Source organism: Capsicum annuum, chromosome 3 (assembly GCF_002878395.1).
Source record: "Capsicum annuum cultivar UCD-10X-F1 chromosome 3, UCD10Xv1.1, whole genome shotgun sequence".
Taxonomy (NCBI): domain Eukaryota; kingdom Viridiplantae; phylum Streptophyta; class Magnoliopsida; order Solanales; family Solanaceae; genus Capsicum; species Capsicum annuum.
The window spans coordinates 220,998,658-221,017,473 of record NC_061113.1 but is presented as its reverse complement, the minus strand read 5'-3'; the positions used below and the strand labels follow the sequence as shown (position 1 = coordinate 221,017,473).

Below are 18,816 nucleotides of genomic sequence, written 5' to 3'. Positions count from 1 at the left end.
AGAAGCTTCTTCTATACAGGAAATCGATTATTAATTTATGTAAAACATTTTTAATGTACTTGCCAGCATGCTCTCGAGACTTCTCAGCCAGTCATAGTGCACCTCCCGCTGAAATTCAAAATAGCTGCATTGAAGCAAAATCCTGCTTTCTCACTGTCTCACCGTGTTGAGAGCTATTTTCTCTAAATCATTCACAAAAACTGTGGCAGTATTTTTTTTGGTCTATTATATCCACTAGAAGCTTTCTGTCCAACAAGATGGTCTTCTTGTAGCCAAGATATCTGTAAAGAATAGTGAGACTTTTAACTTAATGATACATAAAGCTACGATTAAATCTTCAAGAGATAAGAATACATTCGTACCAAAAACTAGCAAAACAATAAAAAAACACCATCTAGCTAAAGTTGTACTGGAATCAGTAAATTAACAAGAAAATCGTGTAAGTAATGTGCACTACTAATGGGTGATGACTTACAATCTAAAGCAAGCGAGGGAAATGGTAACATAACACAAAAGGATATCACTTAAGCATTAGCACAGAAACAACTTCATCAAATGGAAATACCTGCGATGTACTTCAACAACTTTGGCCATGTTTCCATTATACGTAGGATCAAAGATATCATGTAGTTTTTTTATTTTTTTATTTTCTTAAAAAGCGATCACATGTGTTTTTTTTTAATTATAGCCATTGGGCCCAACGGATATATGAACGTTGGGAGCCCAAAATGGGTAAATGGACAATTTTATTAAAAAAAAGTTTTTTTTTCAATTAAAATATTTTTTAAACCCAAAATGATTCCTATAAATACCCTACACTTTCAAATCATTTTCCACACAATTTTTAAGTGACACAGAGTTACTATAGAGAAAAAAGTAGAAAAACTTGAAGAAAATGGAAATAGAAAGTGATGTTATGGTGTCAAAATTCAAGAGAATTTATGTGTTTTGTGGGAGTAGTCAAGGGAAGAAAAGTAGTTATCAAGATGCTGCTATTGAGCTAGGCAAAGAATTGGTCTCAAGAAACATTGATTTGATCTATGGAGGAGGTAGCATAGGCCTAATGGGTTTGGTTTCACAAGCAGTTCATGATGGTGGTAGGCATGTTATTGGAGTTATTCCCAAGACACCCATGCCTAGAGAGTTAACTAGTGAAACAGTAGGAGAAATGAAGGTAGTTGCAGATATGTATCAAAGAAAAGCAGAAATGTCTAGGCACTCTGATGCTTTTATTGCTTTACCAGGTGGTTATGAAACACTTGATGAGCTACTTGAAGTAATTAGTTAGGCACAGCTTGACATCCACGATAAGCTGATAGGATTGCTGAATGTGGATGGATATTGCAATTTCATTATTGTCATTTATTGACAAAGCTGTGGAGGAAGGCTTCATCAGTCCCAATGCTCGCCAAATCATCATATCTGTACCAACAGCAATAGAGCTTGTCGAGAAACTCGAGGAATATATTCCTTGTCATGAAAGAGTTGCTTCAAAGTTGAACTGGGAGACGAAGCAGCTATAAGGGTGTTTGAAAGTATATAATTTCAAACGATTTCTCTGTTTTCCCTCATTATTGGAGCTTATCCAATCATTCTATCAAATAGTGGTTTTCCATGCTTGGGTAACTTAGCTTTCTATGCTTGTTGGCTTTTCGATTATACTTGTAACTTATTTTTTATATTAAGCATGTAATGATAAAGTTATTGTTAAAATAGAAGTATGTATCACTTATATCTCTCTCTGATAATTACATGCTCAAGGGATTTCACAAAATGAGATAAATAACAAGGTAACAATTGGCTTGGTGTAGTGATACCAAGTGGGACAGTACAACAGACTCTAGCATGGATCAAGCGTAGAAACTGGAGACAGTTTAAAAAAGAGTTGGTAACAGTTATGTATGGAGCTGCAATCTATTATACATGGCAAGCTCAGAATTGGAAGCACTTTAAACAACTCACTGTAAATATGAACTTCACAGTTGCACAGATACAAAAGGAGTAAAGAGAGAGAACAGAGTTACTGAAGTATTCTAAGAAAGCAAGAAATTGTCAATACTTAATGCATAGGATGTCAGTTATTAGCTAAGGCATAGGGATTTGATTGGTTTTTTCCTTTGTATGAGATCTGTCTCCTTAACACTAGTAGATTGTTAAGAGTACAGATTCTCAACTTTGTGTAACTTTGGTTTGGTATGGTAATATTTCATATTTTATTGCCAAAAAAAAAACAAGGTAACAATGCTAGTGAATCGAAATAGCCTCACACGGCTTCACTTGACTTTGAGTTTTTATTTTGAACAAGAAAATGAGATGAATAACAAGGCAACAATGCTAGTGAATCGAAAGAGTCCCACACGGCTTTACTAGACTTTAGATTCAACATAATGTTAAAACGATAAAAATTGCTCAATAGAGTACTTACACAAATCTCTTTTGCCACTTCATTAACATATGATCCGTCTTCTTTCTTATGAATAACAAGATAAAGTTTTGCTCATAGAAAACTATTGGAGTACAGAAACCATCAAAATTTGCAGCATAAGATGCAGCCCTTGCCAAAGAAAATACTGTAACATATCATGGTTTGTTCAAGTTGTTGAAATGAAAGTAATTTGGAACTCCGAACTTGCTATGGAAGGACCTGATGATAATTGCAAAAAACACCACGAACTAAATACATAAAGTGATTAAACAAATTCTTGCAGAGGATTAAAGTAGCAAACCTGCACCACCATCTTTAAGTACTGATGAACCACATGTTCTTTAGACCTTCTGGAGACCACAAGTGTGAGTTTCAGACTCCCAGAACTACACATGTTATTCGCGCAAAGAGTAATGAAGCTCCAAGAAAAGATGAGTAATAGAACGCAAAAAATCACATTCGTTTTCGGTAAAATTCCAAACTTCTTGCATGGAAACATCCTTTAAAAAGGGCAGCACAGTACAATCAAGAAACAACAAAATACAGAATTATACCATCAAACACACCCTAAAAGTTCAAAATTGGAAAAAATAAATTAAAAGAAATAAATAAATAAAATCAATACTTACCAGCTTAATTGTAACTTCTTCATTGGTCTGAACATTAGTCCCTAAACATATAACAAAATCAAAATTAATCCCTTTTTTATTTTATATATTAAAAAAAATTACACCACAAAGAAATGAAGAATTAGGAGTTGCATAATATACCGACACTGATCTCACCAAACGAACGGCTACCAATTTTTCGGCCAAGACGAAACTTATTACCGACACGAGGCTCCATTATTTGGAGGTTCAAAAATTAATTATCAAAAATATTAAAAGATACCGAGATCTTGAATCCACAAAAGGGATCTAACAAGACAAAAAAGGAGATTAATTACTTAATTTTTAGATCTAAATCTGAAATGAAATTAAAAAAATTTTTCAAAACTAAAATATTAAACTTTAAGTTAAAATCCAAAATTTATTCATAAAACTAGAAATTAAGTAAATTACTGTATGCACAACTTCACTTATACAAAGAATCAAACAAAGAAATGACAAAGAAGGAAAATAATGAAGGAAAATGAAAAATGGAGAAAAGAACGAAATAAAGAGAGAGAGAGTTGAGACATGAAGAGGAAAATAAAGGGCCGCATATAAGAGTAAAGTAATTTAATAATTAAATATAGATTTGTGACTACTTCCGTCGGAAATAAATTTAATATATTTAATTATTTATAATATTTCTGATTATGATAGTCAGAAATATTTTTATTATATTTAATTAATTATTAATTTTTTGTATAAAGGTATGATTATATATTTATGTATATATTTATTTAGCTATTAATATTTTCGACTATAATAGACGGAAATATATATTTAATAATTTATTTATTTGATTATTTATATTTCCGACTATAGTGGTCGAAGATATTATTTAATAGTTTATTTATTTGATTATTTATATTTTCGACTACAGTGGTCGAAAATATATATTTAATAATTTATTTATTATATTATTTATTTTTCGACTACTGTGGTCAAAAATATATTGGTAATAATTTATTTAAATAATTATTTAATTTTTGTATAAGGGTATTATTATATATTTAGTCATATATTTAAATCGGGTAGAAAATTAATATGTTTAGTAATTTAATGTTTCTGACTACTTCAGTCGGTTAGATATTTAATATAAATAAATTATAAATTTAAATCAATTATTTATAAGATTTCCGACTGCAGTGGTCGAAAATATATATTTAATTATTTAATATATATTTTTGCCACTGTAGTCAGAACATTTTTATTATATTTAATTATTTAATATTTTTGACTACAGTGCTCGAAAATATATATTTAATAATTTATTTAAATAATTATTTAATTTTCGTATAAGGGTTTGATTATATATTAAGCAATATATTTATTTAATTATTTATATTTCCGACTACAGTAGTCAGAAAAACATATTTAATTATTTATTTAAATAGTTATTTAATTTTCGTGTAAGGGTCCGATTATATATATACTAATATATTTATTTAATTATTTTTATTTTCGACTACAGTAGTCGAAAATATATATTTAATAATTTATTTAAATAATTATTTAATTTTTATTTAAGGGACCTGATTATATATTTAGTATTATATTTATTTAATTATTTATAATTTCGAGACGCTCTCTCTCTCTTACTAGCCTAACGGCTCTCTCTCTCTCACTAGCCTCTCTCTCTCTCTCGCCTCGCCCAGGTCCACGGCCTTCGGCGCCGTCGCCGACTGTCGGCGCCGACCCGACCAGACCATCGGTCCCCGGCGTCGACCACCGTCGCCGATCGAACGGCTTTCTCTCTCTCCCTACCCTCTCTCTCTCCCGCGCCCCGGTCTCCGGCCCCATTGCCGTCGCCGACCTACGGCGCCGACCCGATCGCCGGTCACCGACGCCGACCCCCGGCCCCGATCGCCGGTCACCGACACCGACCTCCGTCGCCGAACGCCGGTTCCCCCCCTCCCCCGCTGTACCCCCCCACCCCACCCCCACCTCCCCTTCCTCCGGCGCCGGTACAACAGTCCAACAGCCGAAGCTCGGTCTTCAGCCGCAACCGTCGCTCGGTCGCCAGCAGCCGCAGATCCATCTCAGCAGCGAAATCCCCCGGCAGCAGGTCGACGCGGGGCTTGGTTGCCGGCTTGGTCTACAAGCAAAATCTGGTGACTTCTAACCTTCGCTTATTTCATTCTTCATTCTGCATTCTTTCATTCTTCGTATTATACTAGTAATTGAGTATAGTTTGGTTGCTGGAGTATTTCTTTGAATTTGTGTGAGCCTTGTATTACTTGCTGCTGCTTTGCTATTACCATCGTTTATGCCTTTATATTTTTATATTATCTTTATATTCTCTTATACTTTCGTCTAGTTGTAGCTGTGAGCAGTAATGGGTGGATAGGGTCATGTCCGAGGGGGTTGGGGCGGGGGCCGTGGTGGGGGCGGGGGATGAGGAAAGGGCGGGAGTGGGAGGGAGGCTAAGGTTTGGCCGCGGGGGGAGTAGTGGAGGGCATGCGGGTAGTCACGGTAGGCTGAGGGTTGGGTCTTGGAATATAGGGACCCTGCAGGGCAAGTCCATAGAGCTTGTGAAGACCCTTAGGAAGAGGAGGATCAACATTGTGTGTGTTCAGGAGACCAAGTGGGTAGGTTCTAAGGCTAGGGATGTGGATGGTTACAAGCTGTGGTACTCTGGGAGCGAGAGGCGTAGGAATGGAGTTGGCATCTTAGTGGATGAAGAGCTTAGAGGTCAGGTAGTAGAGGTGAAGAGGATCAACGATAGGTTGATGACTATTAAGTTGGTCATTCGGGGGTTTACCCTGAACGTGTGTAGTGCCTATGCACCGCAAGTGGGATCGGAGGGGAGGAGAAGATGCGGTTTTGGGAGGCTTTGGATGAGGTGGTGAGAGATGTGCCTAGCTCGGAGAAGATTGTTGTAGCAGGAGATTTCACGGGCACATCGGGGCGCTATCGGAAGGTTTTGGTGATGTGCATGGTGGTTTTGGTTTTGGGGAGAGAAATGAAGAGGGGGCTACCCTATTGGAGTTTGCGAGGTCCTTTGGGCTGGTGGTGGTGAACTCGGGCTTCCCAAAGAAGGACGAGCACCTGATCACCTTTCGAAGCGCGGTAGTCAGGACCCAGATTGACTTTTTGTTGCTTAGGAAAGGGGATAGGGCGTGGTGTAAGGACTGTAAGGTCATCCCGAGTGAGAATCTTTCGACCCAGCATAGGCTCTTGGTTATGGATTTGGGTATAAAGAAGAATAGAAAGAGGAGGAGTAGGGAGTGTAGACCTAGAATTAAGTGGGGCGGCTTGACGCCAGTAAATGTGTGGGAGATAGGGGAGAAGTTGGCGGGAATGGGGGTGTGGGAGTGTAGGGGAGACGTGGATAGTATGTGGGATAGGGCGGCTAGGTGCATCAGGGAGAATGCAAGTGAGGTGTTGGGGGTTTCTAGGGGCCGGGCCGGGCACCATCAGGGGGATTGGTGGTGGAATGAAGATGTGGAGAAGAAAGTGGGGACCAAGAAAGGGGCGTATGCCAAGTTGGTGGAGAGTAAGGACGAAGAGGAGAAGCGGGTAAACAGGAAAGAGTACAAGCTAGCGAGGAAGGAGGCTAAGTCAGCAGTCACGGCAGCTAAGACGGCCGCCTTTGAGAGCCTGTATGAGGGGTTACAGGGGAAGGGAGGGGAGAAAAAGTTGTTTAGACTCTCTAAGGCTAGGGAGAGGAAGGGTCGTGACCTCGATCAGGTGAGGTGCATTAAGGGGGAGGACGGTAGAGTGTTGGTGGAGGATGGCCACATTAAGAATAGATGGCAGTCGTACTTTCATAGGCTCTTGAATGACGAAGGGGATAGAGCTATTGTGTTAGGGGAACTGGAGCACTCAGAGGAGTGTCGGGATTTTAGCTATTGTAGACGTTTTAAGGTAGAAGAGGTTAGACAGGCCGTTCGCAGAATGCGAAGGGGTAGGGCGACGGGGCCAGATGAGATACCGGTCGAGTTTTGGAAGTTCGTTGGAGAGGCTGGTCTTAGGTGGTTGACGGGATTGTTTAATGAAATCTTCAAGACGGCAAAGATGCCCGAGGCTTGGAGGTGGAGCACCATGATACCTCTCTATAAGAATAAGGGGGACATCCAGAGTTGCAACAACTATAGGGGGATTAAGTTATTGAGTCACTCTATGAAGATCTCGGAGAGAGTGGTCGAGGTGAGGCTGACACGGATAGTGTCTATTTCAGAAAACCAGTTTGGATTTATGCCTGGCCGCTCGACGACGAAGGCAATTCACCTGGTACGGAGGTTGGTGGAACAGTATAGGGAGAGGAAGAAGGACCTGCACATGGTGTTTATCGACCTGGAGAAGGCCTACACAAAGTCCCCAGGGAGGTGCTTTGGAGATGCTTGGAGGTGAGTGGAGTACCGCTGGCATATATCAGAGCAATCAAGGATATGTATGATGGAGCGAAAACTAAGGTGAGGATGGCGGGAGGAGACTCAGAGCATTTCACGGTCCGGACAGGGTTGCATTAGGGATCTACTCTTAGTCCCTTTTTATTTGCAGTGGTGATGGATGTGTTGACGCGGCGTATTCAAGGGGAGGTGCCGTGGTGTATGCTTTTTGCAGACGATGTAGTTCTGATAGATAAGACTCGAGGGGGTGTGACTGACAAATTAGAGGTGTGGAGGCAAACCCTTGAGTCTAAAGGGTTTAGGGTGAGCAGAAGCAAGACAGAATATGTGGAATGCAAGTTTAATGACGTGAGGCGGGAGAATGAGGTAGTAGTGAAGCTGGAATCACAGGAGGTAGGTAAGAGGGAGAGTTTCAAGTATCTCGGGTCCGTGATCCAGAGTAACGATGAGATTGACGAGGATGTCTCGCACCGTATTGGGGCGGGATGGATGAAGTGGAAGCTCGCGTCGGGGGTGCTGTGTGATAAGAAGGTGCCGCCTAAGCTTAAAGGCAAATTCTATAGGGCGGTAGTCCGTCCGGCCATGTTGTATGGAGCGGAGTGTTGGCCAGTTAAGAACTCCCACATCCAAAAGATGAGGGTGGCAGAAATGCGGATGTTGCGCTGGATGTGTGGGCTGACTAGAGGGGATAGAGTTCGGAATGAGAACATCCGGGAGAAGGTTGGTGTGACACCAGTGGAGTGCAAGATGCGGGAAGCCCGATTGAGATGGTTCGGACACGTGAAGAGGAGGGGCATGGATGTCCCGGTCCGTAGGTGTGAGAGGCTAGCGTTGGATGGTTTTAAGCGGGGTAGGGGTAGGCCGAAGAAGTACTGGGGTGAGGTGATTAGGCGAGACATGGAGCAGTTACAGCTCACCGAGGACATGACCCTAGATAGGAAGGTCTGGAGGACGCGAATCAGGGCAGAGGAATAGGGCCAGTCTGAGTCGCTAGTGTAGGGAACTACTTGGTGGGGGTTTATTCCTGTTAGGAGTCCGTGTCCCATGTTTTATTATTATCTGTGTGTTTTCCTCTGTTTTATATTACTTATGGGTGCCGTATTTATGTTATGTAATCTTGTAACCTTGTGCTGTGCTTTACTATGTGTTTGTGTGGTACCGCGTGTCTTGAGCCGGGGGTCTATCGGAAACAGCCTTTCTACTTCTTCAGAGGTAGAGGTATGGACTGCGTACATCCTACCCCCCCAGACCCCACCAGGTGGGAATACACTGGGTTTGTTGTTGTTGTTGTTGTATTTATAATTTCGACTACTGCAGTCGGAATGTATATTTAATAATTTAGTTAAATAAATAATTTATTTAATTATTTATATTTCTGACTACTGTAGTCGGAATATATATTTTTCAAAATTTGCCGCCAAATATTCTGACTGTTTTTATCACAAATAGTATTGGAAAAATATTTTTTAAAAAAAATAAATAAAAATATAATATTTCCGACTACTGTTTTCAGTCGGAAAATAGCGAATTTCTGATAGTGTAATAAGTTTCTCATTCCCCAGGAATGGAATATAATCGTGCCTTAAGCCTATCAAATTCTGATAGCTTGTAACCTCTTTTATGATATTGCTACTTTGGGAGCAAATCGAGGCATATATCATATATTGCTACCACATTCACTTCATGGATTGGAGCATATTCAATGAACAAGTTTTATGACTTTTTATCAAAAACACATTATTTTGCCTTAGCCATCAAAATATCATCAATATGGTGTATTGAGATTCAAACTCAACGTCTCACCCATATAAAGACGTCTTAGATATAAATCAACGGGACTTGAATCCAATATATTATCATTTCTTTTGATAATATTATTTTTGAGGAATAAATTTAAAATATAAATGGTTCCAAATCAATTATTTTTTTCAAATCCAATAATAATTATATCATTAGTAGCAAAAGACAAATAACATAAGAAATTACTAACCTTACCTTTAGATTTATAATTTCACCTTGTTTGGTAGAGTCTCGTGCTGATAACGTGTTATGAAATAACTAAGAATAAAGAAGAAGAGTAGAGAGAAGAGAGAATAATTGTTATTTCTCCCCTTGAGGATCCTTAATTGAGAATATAATGAATAAAACCCCTTTATTTATAGAGAAAAATACTTCTAGTTTCTGACTAAAAGACAGATACTTCCAATCCTGATAGATATCAACTAGATCTAATTAGATCTTGATACACATTTACTATAATGTAAATACATTTATAACATATATATATATATATATATATATATATTGCTTTACTTTACTTTACTACTATATATAAGAGATAATATGAGATTTTGACAGTCCTCACATCATTTTTTTTTAAATTAATTTTATCCCTAGTTTAAATTTTAATTACTCTACAAATTTTCATCCAATTTGATAAATTTGAATAATTATATGAACTTATTAAATTCTACAAAAATGATGAGTTATGGGAAAATGATAGAGACACCATAAAAAATTATTTATACAATCAAATTCAAAATTGATGTAAGGGTTTATTGTCTTTCTATTTTGTAGAAATATTTATTAATCTTACTTTAGATTTTCATTTTTCCTAACAAATTTATCATGGATAAGTAATTAATATTTTGGCATTCTCTTTCTAACTTATTACATGCTTGATTATTAAATAATTTTTTTTATATAGCTAAAAATGTTTGAAAATTTATTTTTTTAAAAAAGTACAATTTAACTCCCAAATACGATACTAAATAATGAAAAATGAGAGTAATTATTTTTTATATTTTTTTATGTTAATTGTTTTTTAACAAAAATTGGGATTATCAACATTTTATAGAATTTAGGACAAAATAAGTAATTTAGCATGAAATACTAAAGCTTCATACATGTTAGGAAAATTAACATGTATTTTTAGGGAAAAAAAAAACTAATAAAGTTAATCCGAGAATAATTAATTTCAGCATAACTAATCCCAACATAACTTGTTTCCAAACCAAACTAGCCCTAAGTATATATGACTTTACCCACTGAAGAGAAAATCAGATGTCACCAATTTATTTTTCAAATTCAAATCATTGGTTGAAAAACACTTTACAAAACCAATAAAAACCTCTTCGCTGATGATGGTACTGAATATCTTAAACTAAAAGAGCTTTTTGCCACTCATAAAATAAGGCACCTAATATCACCGCCATATACTCCACAACATAATAGCTGTGCCGAAAGATGGCACCGTCAAATAGTTGAAACTGATCTAACTCTCTTCACCAAGCTTTTCTACCTCCATCTTTCCGGTCGCATGCTTTTCAAGCTGCCACTTGTCTAACTAATCGTTTAGCTACTCTGTGTTAGGGTTTTTTCCTTGATTTTCTTAGTATATTTAAGTTTTACTTTTTTCTTAGAAGAAAAATAAAAGTTATCATAATTACTTTTACTTTTTCTGAAAGAAAAAATATAATTATTTTTCATATTTGACTAACTCTCTATAAATAGAAGACCCCTTTCTCATATCACAACACAATAACATCCACAATGTAGTCCTTAAAAGAGTCTTGTTTAGAGGAGACTTCCCCATTATTTTCATGTTTTTTTAATAATATTAGTTTTTAATATATAGGCCAATTGACCAAACTATATTCAATAATATGTTTTTAGTATATTTTTATTTGTCATTTGAATTATCACCATCTTGATTTGCAAACTTTAAGCTTTTGCATGACTCCCTCTCGATTTCGAACCTAACAAGTGGTATCAGAGCCTACGGTTCAATGGTCCAATGGTGTGGTGAGACGAGATTAAACATGTTCAAAGCGGTTTCAAAATTAAACTGCAACAATTTGGGCAATAATGAGGATTTTTGTCAAACTACATATGGAGAAAATATTTGAAACAAAATTTCAACAATCCTGCTACTTATCCATCTTTAAAACCAAAATCAATTTTTAACCCATGTTTATGAGCTCCAATTTTCAACCCATACTTGCTTAAACGCTTGGGCTCCTTTCAACTCATGCATTTATTTTTAACGCATGAACTCCACTTTTAACCTGTGCTCACTTTCAATGCACAAGACTCCACTTTCAACCTTGTTTACTTATAACACAGGGCACCAATAATATCAACCCGTACTTTTATTTTTAATGCATAGGGCTCCAATTTTAATCCATATCAATTTTTAATCATGGTAAGCAGCAGTGATATATGAAGATCTTCTGAAGAAGGAGGATCAAGAATATTTTGAAGAAAATCAAGCAAAAAAGGGGATATTTGTTAGAGATTTTGCCCTGATTTTCTTACTATATTTAAGTTTTACTTTTTCTTAGAAGGAAAATAAAAGTTACCATAATTACTTTTATTTTTTCTGAAAGAAAAAATATAATTCTTTTTCATATTTGGCTAACCTCTCTATAAATAGAACAACCCCTTCTCATACCACAACACAATAGTATCCACAATGTAGTCTTTTAAGAGTTTCGTTTAGGGGAGAGATTTTCTCTCTCTTTAGTTTTATACTTTTTAATATTATTTTTAATATTAGGTTTTATATGTAGACCAATTGGCCAAATCATATAATAAAATTATATTTTTAGTATTGTTTTTCGTTGTCATCTTATTTATCGTCTCATAGTTTGCAACTAATAGCTTCCGTATGACGTCCTCTCAATTTCGAACCCAACACTCCGACACTTAATTATCAATCTACGTTCATAAAGTTATTTGGTACAACTCCCAATAGATCAAAACTACGTGTCTTTGGGTGTCTTTACTTTTCTAGGTTGCGATCTTATGCAAATCACAAACTTGAACCTCGCTCTAAACCATGCATCTTCAGTGGTTACTCCTCGAATCAAAGTGTCTACAAATGTTATGAACCTGAATCAAGAAAGATCTTCTCCTCCCATTATGTTCAATTTATGGAGTCTACCTTTTCATGTTCCTCACATCTATTACAATCTTCCCCTGTCCGAGTTGTAGGGAATGGTGCATGAAATATTGCTACTCACTTCACTATAGCAGTTCTATCACCTATGCGAAGGGCTTCACCTTTGACCGTACCTTTTCCAAATGTGGACACTATCACTTCTTCTGCTCTATACAAAATCTCCTTAAGGAACTTTAGATCCTCTAATTTCTTCTCCACCATGTCAAACAATCACTTATATACAACAAGGTCCCACATGTAACCATCCCATGATCACACGGTCTCAAAACAACATTTAAAAACCTAAACAATCCTTCACAATAACCAAACATCCCATTAGTTCATTCATTGACCAACAGGTGTAACACAAGCCATAAAAGATCCTTAATGGAGAGCAACTATATCAGAGGAGTTTAATGCCCTTGATAAAGACAGTACTTCGGAGCTTGTCCCTTCTTAATTTATTTTTCATTTCACTAATTGTACAGCATAAAGAAAAATACCAATAGGATCATTTGTTGCCATAAAGCACATTTAGAAGCTGAAGGCTTTCATTAAAGACCCAAAAATAATTTTAGAGTAGTCCTACGCATTGCTTTGCATTTGGATAGAAGATTAGATAACTTGATATGAACAATGCTTTTCTTCAAGGATCATTAAAGGAAGAATTATATATGAGTTAGCCACCTGTGTTTATTGAATCTACTAGACTATTTCTCATTTGCAAGTTGAAGCAAACAATTTATGGCTTAAAACAGGCACTTAGAGCGTGGTTGCATGGACTGAGAGAATTTATTCTCTCTTTTGATTTTGTCCAGTCTCATAGTGATGCATATCTATTCATCTGTGCACATGGTTCTATCCATTGCTATTTTTTGGTATATGTTGATGGTCTACTGTTATAGAAAATTCCAATCAATTTCTGAAAAATAGTTTCCACTCTTTCTACACAATTCTCCTTAAAATATTTGGGCAGCTTACATTATTTTTTACGGATTGAAGGTATCCTAATAACTAGGGGCGCTTTGTTAAAACTCCCACCATTTATGAATTACCGAACAAGAATAGGAGAAATACCTAGGCTGAATAGGGAAGAGAAAATCTAACCGCTTGCATTGCTTTGAAATGTACAAGAGTAGTGAGTACAAAATATCTACACATGATCCTTCATATAACTGTCTAAACCTCTAATTTAACAACTGTCAATACTTAATTGTAACTAAATCAACTAACAACTGCACAAATTTACATGTATGCCACTAATCACCTACATCATCTTTGCTTATTATTTCAACACCCCCTTCAAGGTAGGTGGTGTGAAAATGTTCAACACACCTAACTTGGACAATAGATGAAAATGTTGAGCTCCTCCAAGACCTTTAGTGAGTAAGTCTTTTTTTTGTTAACTGGTTGAGATATACTCTGGATGTATCAACTTCTGCTACACCTTCTCCCTTATAAAATGACAGTCAATCTCTATATGTTTTATCCTCTCATGAAAAACTGAATTATTTGCTATTTGCATACTTCTTTACTATCTGTAAGTAGCTGAATAGGAGTAGGACTCTCAATTCCCAGGAACTTGAACAATCTTGTCAGCTAAATCAACTCTGAAACTGTCAAAGCCATACTTCTATATTCTTATTCTGTGAGCTTATTGCTACCGTGTTTTGTTTCTTTGACTTTCATGAGATTACAAATCCTCCAAACTTCACAAGATATCCTTTCACTGACTTTCTTGAATTGGACAACTTACCCAATCAACATCACAATATGCCTTCAATGATATACTTTCTCCTGAGCTTAATAAAATGCCAAGTCCAGGCTCATTTTTAATATACCTCACCACTCTGTAGGCAACTTTTAAGTGAGATTTTTTGGAATGCTGCATGAACTGGCTTAGTGTTTGGACACTATAAGCTATGTTTGGTCTAGTTAAGGTTAGATATAATAGTTTCCCAATCGACCTCTAATAAATCTTCACATCACTCAATACCGAATCCTCCACTTTATTGTAATACCGATCATATTCCAGGCTAGTTAACTTGTGATTCTGCTTCAGTGGTGTATAAGTAGGTTTTTAACCTGCTAAACCTAACTCAGCTATCATCACCAAAGCATACTTTCTTTGACACAATATAATTCCATTCAGTGATCTATTAACTTTAATGTCTAGGAAATACCGCAAAGTACCAAGGTGTTTAATCTTGAATGCTTTATGCAACATATTTTTGGCTTTTTGTATTAAGCCATCATCATCATCTATAAGCAATAAATCATCTACTTAAACAAGTATGATAACTTGTTTTCCATGCTTGTTCAATATAAAAAGAGAATGATCATGCTAACTCTGAATGAAACTAGCCAACAAAAGAGGATTAGAAAACTTTAGGTTCCATTGTCTAGATGCTTACTTTAAGCCATAGAGAGATTTGAGTAGCCCCTTGTCTATCAAATCCAGGTGGGAGCTGAATGTACTTCTTCTTCAAGATTACCTTGAAAAAAGGCATTATAAACATCCATTTGGTACAAACACAATTATTCTTAGCAACTAACGCAATTACAGCTTGAACTGTGACTATCTTCATCATATGAGAGAAGGTTTCTTAGTAGTCTAAACCTTTTCGTTGACTATAAACTTTAGCAATAAGCCGAACCTTAAACCTCTCCAATTTTCCATTGGACTTATATTTGATCTTGTACACCCATTGACAACCAATGAGAACCTTTCCTTTGGGTAAATCCACTACTTTTCATGTATTGTTATTAACTAAAGCATTGATTTCACTCTCCATAGCATCAATACACCTGGGATCAGTGATGCTTCAGCATAAGAACTAGTTTCAATATTAGAAGAAAGAGCTGCAACATCAGTATGAGAAGAAGCTGATAATGAACTGTAACCCAATACAATAGAGATAGGATATTTACAAGTTGACCTACATTTACTTGGACAGACAAAGTCAGACATCCATGTTGGGATTTTATAATATCTAGAATACTTTCTCAATACTGGAAAAACATTAGGAGAGGTAGAATGCACTAGAATATCTAGATGATGATGAGAGAGATTAGAAGGTAATGCTGATGATTCACTTGGAGCTATAACAGGTGAAGAAGACTCAACTAGTGCATTATCAGAAGATAATGCTTTATGAGTAGGCACATGTGCTAAAGTGGGAACATATGCTAACTCCAAAAATATAGAAATAGAATGACCTTGCTTCAATTGTAGGAAAGGGAAAATGTGTCTTCTAAAAGTGGCATCCCTGCTTACAAACATCTTTCCAGTGTTAAAGTCATATAATTTGTAAGCCTTTTGAGAGGTATCATATCCTATGTGCACAACAACCACAGACCTTGGTGCAAATTTTTCAACAATGTGAAGAATAGTCACAAAACACAAACATCCAATCACTCTTAAGTGAGCCAAGTAAGGACGAGAGTGATAAAATACTTCATAGGGAGATTTACCATGTAAAACAGTAGATGGTATCTTGTTAATAAGATAAACTGTTGCAAGCACACATTCTCCCCATAAATGTAATGGTATACTTCCTTAGAATCTGATAGCTTTGGCCATTTTCAAGATATGCCTATGCCTCTTCTCAACTACTTAATTCTATTGTGGATTATGAGGACAACTGGTTTGATGCTCAATACCACTGGTTAACAAAAAATCAGTACACTCTTTACTAAGGAACTCCACACCATTGCTTGTTTTTATCATCTTAATCTTCTTTCCAAACTGTACATTAACCATCTTAGCAAAATGCTTAAACATAACAATAAAATCACTTTTCAATTTCAACAAGTATATCCATATCATCTTAGAATGATCATAAATAATGGATCATGAATATCTGTGGCCATTGCAAGTAGAAACTCTATAGGGGCCTCACAAATCTATATGAATCTACTGAAAATTGTAGTAGATCTAGCACTACTTTAAGGGAAAGATTGTTTCACTTGTTTAACTAATGGACACACTGTACAACTATTAAACTTGCACATAGGAACTTTATTCTTCAGAATAACCATCTTCTTTATCACATTTATTGGTATATGTCCAAGTCTTTTATGCCAAACTTTAAAATGTACTGTGGATACTTCAGCTAAACAACTATTTATTTTATTAACTGCATTTATGTTTTGTGTTCCATCATGATCTTTAACCTTGAGAACATACAAATCTCCTTCTTCTTTACCAATCCCCTTCACTTTCCCATTGCATATGTCCTGGAACACATAAAATTTTGGAAAGAAAAGCACTGAGCAATGCAGTTTTTTTGTCAGTTTTAACACAGACAATAAGTTAAACTTGAAGTCAGGTACATATAGAACTTCTCCTATCACATAACCATTCCCAATGCTATATTTACCTTGATAAGTAACAAGCACACTCTTACCATTAGGGAGATGCACATTACCATTTCTAGAATCTAGTAAATCAGTTATATTTATCAATAATTTTGAGTTGTTAGTCATATGGTTGGTTGCTCCTAATCTATAACATAAGGATCAATGTTTCTCCCTGCATATTTAAAGTTAGCATACCTGTCATGTTAACTGCAGGCGCAGGAGTCTAATAATCTGATCATATTGCTTATTAGTGAAGTAATTTTGCATTCCTGATCCATGATTTCTGCCAGTACTGTTGCTTACCTCATGATTATTATCCTTGTGATACTGTTCACTCTGCATATTTCCTTGCTTATTCTGGTATTGAATACCCTTAATATATCCATGATGATCTCCTGCGTTTATCCTACAACCTGCATCTTCACTTACAGAAGAATTGTTGTCATTCATCACTACATTAGCTTATCTATATATTGGTTTCTTCTTCCTCTTAAAACATGATGGCTAACCAATCAGTTTATAACAAGTCTCTTTTGTGTGGCCTTTGTTTATATAGAAATTCATAAAATAAGTGGCCATAGCTTCTATGCTTTGAAAATATCTGATGAGTTTTAGTAACATTGTATCTTTGTTGACTGTTACCAAACTTCTCTTGGCTATCTCTAGTATTGTATCTCCTTTGATTTTTGTTCATACTCAACAAAGTTGTTCCTTTATTCATTTCACTCACTATATTTCCATGTGAACTAGACTCACAAATGATTCTCTGACTTTCTTTATGAGCCAACATAGCATGAGGCTGACTGGCGAATGGAGTTGGTACCATTAAGAGAAATTCACTTCTAATAGCACTGTACGACTCATTCAATCCTATCATAAACTGAAAAAGCTTTTGTTGCTCCAGATAAACTAAAAACTCTTTTAACTTAGCACAACCGCACATACCAGGAATCAAAGACAAATATTTATTCCACAATAAGCATAATCATGAATAATAATCAAAGATATTAGCAGTACCTTGAGAAATAGTGGCTATTTCTCTATGTAAATTATATATTCTCGATCCGTTCACCTTATCGAATCACTCTCTGAGGTCCATACATACCGCATGAGCATCATCTGCGTGCACGATTCCATTTACCAATTTTTTTAGATACCGTATTTATGATCCAAGTCAGAATTATGGAATTGACACGCTCCCATTCTTCTACCATATCACCCTTAAACTAACTCCTCTTGCATATACTATTGATGAACCCTAACTTTCGTTTAGCTCGAAGTGCAATTTTCGTTGCTCTACTCTAAGCTGAATAGTTGTCTGATCCTTTTGGATGAATCGAGATTATTATATTTCTTGGGTTATCAGATGGTTTTAAGTATAGAGGATGATGATGATCGTCGATATCCAAATCCACCATTGTTAACCTCAGAGGGAAACTTTAAATTAGCTGAAACAAATCAACAATGTCTTTGCAAGCCTAAGGTGTATCTTCAATCTGCTTAACCTGGCTCTGATACCATATTAAAACTTCCATCATTGATGAATTACTGGACAGGAATGGGAGAAATACCTAGGCTAAATAGGGAAGAGAAAAGCTAACCGCTTGTATTACTCTGAAATGTACAAGAGTACAACAACAATAACATACCCAGTATATTCCCACCAAGTGGGGTTTGAGGAGAGTAAGTGTACGTAGTTCATACCACTAATTCAAATGTGAGATAGAGAGTCTGTTTCTGATAGACCCCAGCTCAAAATAAAACAATCTAAGATAAGGAATAATAATAGAATAAAATACAATAGAAATTAACATATTCAAAATACCAAAAGAAAGATACTCCAAATAACACACCAAATCATACAACATCCTAAACTCATACTAACCTTCTACCCTAATTCGCCTCCTTCACAACTTTCTATTCAAGGCCATGTCCTTGGTAAGTTAAAGTTGGTCCATGTTATGTCTAATCACCTTCCTCTAATATTTCTTCGATCTACCTCTATCTCGCTTGAAACCATCCCTAGCCAACTTCTTATGCCTCCACACTGGGGCATCCGTGCTCCTTCTCCTCATATGACCAAAC

General features: G+C 36.2%; 1 protein-coding gene, 1 long non-coding RNA gene and 1 pseudogene across 2 annotated transcripts; 2 read left to right on the top strand and 1 right to left on the bottom strand.

Moving 5' to 3' along the window:
- Positions 1 to 3,492, bottom strand: LOC107866150. The gene is made up of 5 exons (XR_001672785.2): positions 3,196 to 3,492; positions 3,055 to 3,095; positions 2,727 to 2,811; positions 2,426 to 2,644; positions 1 to 281 (listed from the first exon to the last, which is right to left on the bottom strand). It is a non-coding gene; the product is annotated as an uncharacterized LOC107866150 (long non-coding RNA).
- On the top strand, positions 896 to 2,178 carry LOC107866149 (annotated as a pseudogene).
- Positions 3,493 to 4,134: 642 nt separating the features above from the next.
- Positions 4,135 to 5,197, top strand: LOC124896816 (vegetative cell wall protein gp1-like). Its single transcript, XM_047408658.1, has 2 exons — positions 4,135 to 4,156; positions 4,704 to 5,197. Exons 1-2 carry the CDS (start codon positions 4,135 to 4,137, stop codon positions 5,195 to 5,197), a joined length of 516 nt encoding a protein of 171 aa, XP_047264614.1.
- The last annotated feature ends 13,619 nt before the right edge of the window (positions 5,198 to 18,816 follow it).